The sequence below is a fragment of the Sphaeroforma arctica genome (genome assembly GCF_001186125.1).
Source record: "Sphaeroforma arctica JP610 unplaced genomic scaffold supercont1.1345, whole genome shotgun sequence".
Taxonomy (NCBI): Eukaryota; class Ichthyosporea; order Ichthyophonida; genus Sphaeroforma; species Sphaeroforma arctica.
Genome location: NW_014039213.1, coordinates 3957 through 13863, shown reverse-complemented (window position 1 = coordinate 13863; position 9907 = coordinate 3957). Strand labels below are relative to the sequence as shown.

General features: G+C 42.4%; 3 protein-coding genes across 3 annotated transcripts in view; all 3 read left to right on the top strand.

Moving 5' to 3' along the window:
* Positions 1 to 3413: 3413 nt before the first annotated feature.
* SARC_10675 (hypothetical protein) lies at positions 3414 to 3882 on the top strand (the record flags this gene model as incomplete). Its single annotated transcript, XM_014295277.1, has 2 exons — positions 3414 to 3632; positions 3745 to 3882. The coding sequence occupies 2 exons, from the start codon at positions 3414 to 3416 to the stop codon at positions 3880 to 3882; spliced, it is 357 nt and encodes a 118-aa protein (XP_014150752.1).
* A 3886-nt stretch (positions 3883 to 7768) lies between these two features.
* SARC_10674 (hypothetical protein) lies at positions 7769 to 8080 on the top strand (the record flags this gene model as incomplete). The annotated part of the gene is made up of 1 exon (XM_014295276.1): positions 7769 to 8080. The coding sequence occupies one exon, from the start codon at positions 7769 to 7771 to the stop codon at positions 8078 to 8080; it is 312 nt and encodes a 103-aa protein (XP_014150751.1).
* Positions 8081 to 9380: 1300 nt separating this feature from the next.
* SARC_10673 (hypothetical protein) overlaps positions 9381 to 9907 on the top strand; it is a gene marked incomplete at its 3' end in the record, with an annotated part of 4279 nt that continues 3752 nt past the window's right edge. The window contains exon 1 of the mRNA XM_014295275.1: positions 9381 to 9761. Coding sequence (XP_014150750.1) covers positions 9543 to 9761 — 219 coding nt within the window. The remainder of the gene's footprint in view (positions 9762 to 9907) is intronic.

Below are 9907 nucleotides of genomic sequence, written 5' to 3'. Positions count from 1 at the left end.
ATATACTACTACTTACTTACCTTACCGTTACCGTTCGTTCGTTACGTACGTCGTATAGTACTATATATATATATATATATATATATATATATATATATATGTGTGTATTTGAATGTTATGTCAAGAAAATTGTATTGCTATATTGTGAGGATCTCAGATTGGTAGACTCAGTCTTGGTGAACGAGAGATGTATAGTCTGAGAATGTAGGCTGAGTTTACAAAGTTTGTCATTTCTGTTATTCAAGATTCTAAATAGAATGGTGGTGTACAATAAAGTGCAATCTGCCATACGGTTTCACAATACACGTGTCAATAGCGTTAAATGATGCTGGAATATTGAGATGGAACTATCGCCGTGACTGTGCTAAAATGCTATTGAATACTGGATTGTTAAAGTGCAGGATAAGAGACGATAAACAAAGCACAAATATATTTTCAAAAGGTGTGTTCGAAAGAATTTATTTTTGGCCAGGATAAAATATTATCCTGAACTGACTACTAGTCACACAACCGAAGCAAGCGCGTGGCAAGTTGCAAGGTGCAGTGCAGTGTCAGCGCTAACGTGGGGCAAATACACGATTACCTGAAGTTCACACTAATGAAAGTTTACCTACAATACCGCCATGGAATTTGACTACTACAGCGCGGTGCCAGCGTTAATGTGGGGCAAAAAAAAAAGGATTATCTGAAATTCACATCGAGTGGACTATACAACGAAAGCGAGCGCGTGGCAAATTCTAAGGTGCGTGCGGTGCCGGCGTTTATGTGGGTCAAATAGACGATTATCTGTGTCTATGGGTGCTGGTATCTGATTCCATGTACGGTGTATAGTCTATAGCTTGATAACGCCCAGCAAACAGGTGCAATAGTATTTCAACGGAGTGCAGGTGATATGATCACAGTACTCTACACGCGTTCTACTGGGGCGTGAATGGTGACGTAGCTTTCATTTTAATAGCAGCATAAACTGTTACAGTCAACCGTGAGCTTAGTATCTAGTGATATGATATGTGGGTGATAATTTTGGGGACTGGTCGTTCCAAATACAGTTTGTGAGAAAGAGGTTTATATATACCGTGTTTCGATATAGCGTCATTAATGTTTTGAAAATAGATAATACTATAGCGATAAAGAAGGATTGAACCCTGGGGCTACACAGAGTTTTTCTTCGGGGTCATAGGTAACATCAGTCAACGTGTGTAGAATATTTTAGAATACATTTTTGCCTCAGTGTGTATTCGGATGAGTCGCTTGAATTCAGGATATGCTTGTACATGCATTATGGCAGCCTCGAAAGATGTTAAGGTAGATACGAAACTTTGAATTTTGCTACGAGTTACAACAGTATATTTCGATGCAGGATGTTACACCTGCAGTGCCGTCGTCGAGGTGTAGCGTCTGTGTTGTAGACGTTGGATAGCCTGCTTTTAATATTACTATAAAATGCTGTCCACTATGTAGTTTAGTGTCATTTTTCTCGAGAACATGAACATATGCCATATCGATTGCCTGTCTGTTGAGCAAAAAATCCCAAGCTTTGTACTTCATTTTAGTTTTAACCCCTAAACCTGGGTATTTCTCTACCTAGTTTTATCAAACCTCACCACTCACATGTGCTAGAATCCAGCGTATTATGGCTTTAGTCATCGATCCACGAGGTTTATCGTTTACCTAACCTGAGTTTATTGTAAATAACTTAGGTGTTGAATAACAAGCACTAGTCCCTATGGAACGAGTACAAATAGGTTTGATATGTTATGATAGGCAATAACTTAATTTTTCTATTTTCTAGCCATTCTTTCAAACTCATACATAGCTGAACACCACACATTATATGGACAATTCTCACTGAAGATGGATCCATCCTGTAATCATAACATTTGTGAGCTTACAATCAGGACTTATGTAGACAAGGATCTTTCCACTGCCCCCTCCAGAGTTCCCAATCCTCTTTGGATTTCCAATTTTCTAAAGGCCCAAAACCAAGAAAGGATTGATGGCATTACAGATAGGACGTAACAGGCCGAAACAAATGCAAAACTGGTATAGGAGACAGGCAAGGGTGACGAGGGGAACCTGTACCTATCGCTTGCTATATGCTAAGGTCATCAGGAAATACCGACAGGATACTATTTGTACCAAAAGTTTGGCAAAATTATCTAGAACGTTAAAGGACTTTGGTCAAATCATGCTTGCTGACAGCAAACCTCACTCCACCAGATCATATAAAAGTTGAAGCGACGAAATCAAAGACGCGATGATCGTACAGCTCTTACCAGTGAACACCCGTCCAGATGTTTGGTGTCATTGTGATACCACCGGATGAAATAAAACCTTTCGTTCACTACCTATTAGTGTTTGCATACGCAGCTGACGCAAGCTTACAAGATAACAGGTCCGAGGAGAGCTTGCAGATGTGTGTGCTATGGTATAATCTTTCAGTCGAACCTACACCAGAGAGATAAGGAAGTATTGTACGCAGGCATCCAACAGTCGTATCCGGATACGGTATGAGAGATTTCAGTTGAAGAATCAAATAATGGCAATATAAACTCGCCGATCTTTCTCGAACGGAATCTTACTCGTGAACAGATCAAACCTTTTTAAAGCTTTCTACTTTAAGTGGTGAAACCCCATCATACGGCCGATGCAAACCATCGACACGAATCGAAGATCCGGCAATGGTCGATGGCTCTTTTTTTATATGGCGGGTCAATATAAGGGACATAGAGGATGTGTAAGAATGGGCAACAATACGATGCTCACAAGTTTGCGATAAATCACGAAGAAGCCGACCCTAATCAACCCCGCGGGGGTTAAATGCTCTTGTGTGAGGCGTGATTGAGTCATGATTTTGATAAATTGGAAAACTATATTCTGTGGTGGAAATTAGTGCTCTCAAACAAAACAGTGTGTGCTAATGAAAACCACGCTTGGTCGGAGCCAATCAAAGTTGGTCTTTAGTCTCTATTTCCTAAAAACTATAAATTCGGAAACGTATTCATTTCAACAAATAAAATACGAAACTGAGCTGCGATATGAATTTATCAAAATCTCAGGACAGAAACCTACTGAGCTCGGCTCATCCCCTGTGCGGGGTAGTCTATGCTTCAAAATATAAAGTGGTACCACCACCAGTACCAGTTTATAGCCTGAGTATTGTGTGATCAAGAATCTTAAGAAGACAAATTGTAATTGAGTGCTAACACAATACGAACCAAATAGGAGATGGAACGTCTATGTTCATAAATAATGCTGAGAAAGACATCTTGTATTTAAATGATACCACAAAGTGAACCGAATAGGAGATGGAACGGTCGACACAATACTAGATCCAGTTGCCGAAGTTGGTGTGGTCTTGAAGTTTGGTGCGAGTGTAGTTGTCTTTAAATTTGGGACAAGCGACGACTGAGATGTCAGGAGGTTCAGGGGTAATGCCATATTTTTCGGCGATAGAGGTGGGCGATTTGCGAACGTGGTTGAGGGTGTCAGAGTTCTTGATTGAGTTGACGAATTTGATCCTGAAGATCAGTTGTAGTATGACTGGACTGGACAGCGAAGTTGAGAAGATCTTCCGTATTGGCGAGTTTGACTTGGCATGTATCGAGACGGGATTGAAGGATCAAGTTCACGTTCGTTTCTGGCGTGAGGATCGCGAAGTTGATTGAGATCAAACTCAAGGTTGATGGCGTTGGTTTTGTATTTGTTAGCCTCTTCAAGCTTTTGGTCTCTTTGTTCCTTCAGATGGTTGACGGTAGTGCGAGCGACGACAAGGTGTGCAAGAATTTGGGCGGTACGACGGGAATGTCACGTGCCGTGAGATTTGAAGTCAGAAAGCAGGCCGTGAATGCTAAGGAGGTGTGTGTTGGCCTCTTGGAGTGAGGTGTAAGGCGGAAAACCAGGCCAACTCGTATCACGAAATTCACGAGCGGCAGTAGGGGAGGAGAAGTCAGGAGGAATGGTGAAGACTTCGACGGGTGCCATGATAAGCGATGTGTATTGTATGTAAACCTGAGTTTGTTGTACCGGTAAGGATTGAGCCTTGTGAAGGCAACTAAACGGGAAGGGAATGTATTACAATAAATAAACTATATAGGGTAGACTAAGAAAGGTTAAGCATGTATGCCCATAACCTGTATAACCAGTTAGAACCAGTATAGAATGACTTTGTTTGTCCTTTGATGTGGGTTATATATCTTGCATAAGTCACTGATATTAGTTATGTTCACACGTAAGTGTGGAGTAAGTTCTATCAGAGGAATATATAAGTGTCATCAAGATATGACACGTTTGACATGTATCAGTTTTTATATTTATACCTTTCAAAGTACCGAACTGAGGTTGTATCGGAAATAGTAAAATAAGTAATGATTTGTCGTAACATCTCGAAACTCAAGTGTCCGATACCAAATTATATTTCATATTGTCATTGATGAAGCTAACGGCTGGTTGGATGATTGGGTATAGAAGTAAACTATGAACGCACTCCACTTTTAGCTGTAGACCAGTTCAATTCTGATGGGACATTCAGTTGCCCCAGTACTTCTAGCTGTAGACCACTTCAATTATGATAGGACATTCAGTTGCCTTAGTACTTTTAGCTGTAGACCAGCTCAATTCTGATGGGACATTGACAAAAAAGACGGTTATGCTTAGATATGAGCCATATAGACGCTTTTGAACCAACTCATATTTCCGATCACCAAAGATTACCGGATTACGTAGAAGAATGAATGATACCACGATATTCTCAAACATAGATATGAGACAGGGATATCATAATAAAGGATAAATAAGTCACACAAAATGGTTTACACACATTCAAGATAAGCAACTCACTTGTACGTTGTACTTACTATCCCAACGTTTAAGTCTCTTTAGTAAGTCTAAAGTAATGCGCGAGAGCATCATTCATCGTAGTTGAACGCATTTAAAATGGTAGAGCCAATGACCTTTATAGTCTTTTCACTGGCCGTGTATGCATGTTGTCTTACATCTGTATATAGTTTCATTGGCATCTAGATTCTGAGGTCAGCGTGTGGTATTCCTCGTTTATGGCACATGTCGGAGAGTAAAGTCGTTACGGTGGTTTCATGTTCGCCAAACTCTAAGCAGTGGTCCATCGCCAAAATTGCTGACCACCGTGGTCAATATATACAGTAGATATAACTTCCGAGTTTTTTTCGTGCAGTCTTGGTGCCTGACGCGCACAAGATATTCTACCTCGAAGCTATAAGTTAAGAAAATGGCAGACATAACTGTGACGTCGTATGATCGGACATGGGCAACTTAACTAGGTCTTAATAATTAATCAGTGCCATGGTGTTTAACTTTTTTTAACAGTTTTAGTGGTGTGAAGCCATATCGCTTTTAACGTTCTGGTTGTTTTCACAATCCCCACAGGTGTTGCAAAGTTTACGTATTAATGTCCTGAGTTTAGGATGACCAATCTCTTATTCTTGGACATCTTGCAAGATAGGTCTTTTGTCTCATACATGTTTGTGTTATGGTGTTTGTTGCATTATCCACTTTAAGTTATTCCGTATGCATGCTGTTCTGTGGTTGAGATTCGTCCTCATCCTCAACTTGTGTCTTATGACCTTTCTCACTATCCTTGAACTCATGTTCTACCGTCACAGTAGCGCATCTTGCTGCAGCTGCAGCTTCAGCATTACTTTCATTGAACAATGTCATTGACTTATTATTATGAATTTCTGACACATTTTTCAGCAACGTGCCAAGGGGTTTAGTATGAGCTTCAAGAGAATTGCTGCCAACCCCTTTCTTAAAATATTCAGCAAGTTTCTCTACATTTACTGACACACATTTAACAATACTTTCCATTACTTCCCCAGAGGTCTCGTCTGTTATCATTTTCACATTGCATGGTTCAAATGTTGTTTCATATAAGTAGCTTTTGAAATATTGCATGGAAGTTACCGCGCCTTATACTATTTGACTTTTACTCAAACTCTTTAAGTAGACCGTTACATATGTACGGTCGAGTTCGGTAAAGCAGACCGACAGGGATCAACGCTCTAAGGTTGACAGCTGAGAAGGAGTCCAGGAGTGGTTGTAATACAGGTAGAGTAGAAGTTGCGGAAGAGAAACAGCGCCAGGTAGAGTCCGCGGCCGAGAGGGTTGCTCGCATCGTGGCGGGCCGCGAGCTCATTGAAGAGAAGCCGGCAAATGCTACCACAGAGGATATGGGCCAGGAGGTGCTACCTGTCGATACGAGGCCAGTGATTGAGGATGTGAGGTCACATTCCAAGGAGGGCATCGATCAGCCTCAGGTAAGTGATGCGATTGGTAATCCTTGTGTACCATATAAACGTTCTTTGGAGTTTGGGGGATGTGATAGTTCGGGCGGAGCTGACGCGATGATAGTGGTTGGGACAGAATGTCCAGTAATACCGAGGCCAACATGGGGCCTGCCGTCGATGACAATTTATGGACATGTAATGGGGTGACGTTTGTACCTGAGAATGCGCGTGGTCCAGTAGAGGTCCAGTGCGTAGATGTAAATATAGCACATGAGGTCTTTCGGAACGAGGGCAAGCCTCGGTTGCCGGTGTAGCTGATGCGACAGCTGGTGGGTGACGAAGACCAGGCGTTGACTGAGGCCGTGCGAGAAAAGGAACGAAACTGGCAACGATGTCCAAGTCAGCAAAAAGTGAAAGGTAATGCTCGCGTCGGTGACGACGATAATGTAAAGATACACGAGGTCTTGGTTGGTCCGAGCAACAGTTGATAGTTCTTCAGTACGAACCAGAGCGTGGTCGGCGGGTGTCGGACAAGGGTCCAGAGTTACACTTAGAGTCGGAGGGTGTGGAACCTCGGTCTCACACAAACACAATGTACGGACCACAGATTCGCCTACCGATACTGTTTCCAACAGAGACGAGAATGATAGGCCGTCGCTTTTAAACACGTAGAAGTACCCCGTGAGAAACAACCGCCACCCCGTTCTCTACAAAGGTTTCTGTAAGCTCTTAGGGTTTCAGGGTTTAGGGTTTTTTTGTTGCTCCAGAATAAGCTGGGTTGGAATCTGCCAAAAGGTCTGTTGGCGGACATAGTGGATACGTTTACCGTATGTATCGCTCGTCGAGGGGATTCGGTTGGTTTGCGCCATGGGGTTCTTTGTCAACCACCACGAGCAAGGGCATTCGGTGCTGCCTGGCATTTGTATTGTTACTCATACTCAGATTCCCGACATGTACAACTATATACTCCTTGTAATACCAAAAATGGCGACAGGAAGACCGATGAAGCGACACGAACATAGTTTCGAATAGGGAAATAGGGGGAATAGGCAAGTTGAACAGCAGACTGTGTCATAGGGTTGGCAACGATAGCTCATTGTTGGCAAGAATAGCCCTCTCATTGCGGAAGCATTCACGTCCTGATGTTCAGAGATAAACATCATAATACATCCGGCCCAGAAAGGAAGGCACCAAGGTAGTAGTTTTGTGGAAGTCATGTGAAGGAGACATGTAACCAGTGGTTATGAAGGTTCCTGCCCGGCCCGAAGGAAAGGATGCGTTCTGGCCGGATGCGGTAGCCGAGTTCATATCGACATATAGTGCAACGCGATCGTCTACCACATGACTGGCACATCATACATTGTCGACGAATGGTCGGGTTTTCTCACATCATGCAGACAGCAACCTGGTCCGTTCTAGGGAAGGATCTGTGGGACTTCGCTACATCAGAATTGTTATAGCCAGAGCCAATGAAGTTTGACAAGAAGGCGTGAGCGATATAAGATATGATGCAGCTTGCGCAAGAGAGGGCGGTCAACAAGTTACGAGAGGATATGCCGATGTCCAATATCGACCAGGTGGTCATGTTTCGACCCACTAAGACACCTTATAAACCGCATGTTGACTGCATGGGGCCTACAGATGTCGTCGTTTTGTACCCACCGGTATATCATGTAGTGCGGATGCGGGTGAACGTCAAATCGTACAGAGGGCATATTTCGGATATGCGTGCGTACCGTATTCCGATTGGTGTGCCAGAGCGTGGCAAAGCGCAACACTGTTTGGCAGGCACAATGTGTACCGACTGGTTGTTATAAGCAGGAGCGAGATAGAGCGATACGGGCATTTATGACAAGTGCGGAAGCGGCTTTATGGTAGAACAGGATTAGTACGTACTGGCACCGATGGATCGCGTTGACTTACATTCATAAGTACAAGATAACTGACTCTTTCGAGACGAGATATACCGAGTTAGTCGCACAACACATTGGTGTTTACTTTACTTCAGCGTGGAGGAGTGCCATCAAGCGCGAGTTTCCTTTTTGTTCTGGATCCAGTTTGTCGGAGAGAAAGATTACAGCAATAGGAAATACGTCAGCCGTGGAAACCTAATGTCATATACATTTCATTCTTACAGATATCAGCCAGAAAGAAGTATTCTTCTTGCTTCTACGATACGCCAAGTCAACCGGCAATAATTTGACAGCATGAGTAAATGAGAAAGTTGCCTGCACTATCACGTTAACAACCAGTTCTGTCAGCTATGAGGAACGCAGATTTTTTTTTGGAAAGCTCACCTCAAGTATGGTACAGTACTCGATATTTAGCCTTATCGATAATAGAGGGAAAAAAAATAATGTTGTATTTGTTTTGACCCAGCCAAATTCCACACACACCGGGTGTAATTAGTTATATTTTTGTAGGAGTTTCGGCGGGACTTATAATGAAGTTCGACTCTTCAGTACCCTGATTTTTTGCGGGTCCCGAATGATGAGTCATGATTCCGGAAATTCATATTGTACTTTTATTTCAGGGCCCAAGCCAAGGTTATTCGTATATAACCAGGCCCTGATATTTTTTAAGTGTCATTCTGCATAGGTCATACTTAAAGTGTCTACGTATATTCACGAACAGAGCAAAGTGTCTACGAATATACGTAGACGATGACGCTATGAGAAAGTTCGAGAACGTCGTAGCAGAGGGGTTTCTAGGTCCGTGCCTGTCCCTCTCACTACGAGTGTTCTAGCTATAGTTAATAGCATAGGATGTTAGTAGTACAAGTTCGTTCGGGAATAGATAGAGATAGGTCCCAGGCTCCCGGCGGACTATAAAAGCAGTCCACGTCCAGCGTTAGAGTTCAGAGTTTCACTTAAAGACTATAAGGAACAGAAGGACGAAGAGGACTAAAGACTGCTTGTGTCGTAGACCTTTGAATAAAGCTCCTGATACCAAATTTGGAATTTTGGGATTTTGGCGCCAAAAATTGTGATAATCATTTTTGGGCCGATTTTGGATTAGGAGAATATAAATAAGGACCGAACTTAAGGAAATTGGAGGGACCTTAAAATTTTTATATTTGTTTTAGTAAAAAACATTAAAAAAAATCAATCAAATGATAATTTTTCTACCAAATTTTATTATTATTATAAAGAATACAAGCGCGTGTCTGCTGTCTGCACAGGCAGATTCATTGCAATACATATTTTACTCACACTTGTGCGGTCATATTTGGGCACTGAGATCGTTCACTCCCCAATAGTCGCATACAAGTTTGACGAGATGTCAGCAAATGCTAAAGAGGCATTGGGTAAGGTCGTCGATCTGAATTCAACTGATGAAGATTCGATCGAGTACTTAGTGACTACCCTAGAGGAACTCGGTGAGAGGGCCACGGTCAATGAGGTGTCTGAAGCACTCGCCGAGTTATTCGTAGGTTTAGGGTTATTAGAAGACGAGGACCAGGCTGCCAAGGCGTGCTCCGAGTTACACGGGTTTATGGTATGTAAACTGAGATCCGGTAGCTATCGCTTATTAAAATACTAAAGTTATATTTCAAAATATACAACAGTCGCATTCTACACACTATACACAAGTGTACACACACACACACACACACACACACAAACACACACATACACACACAC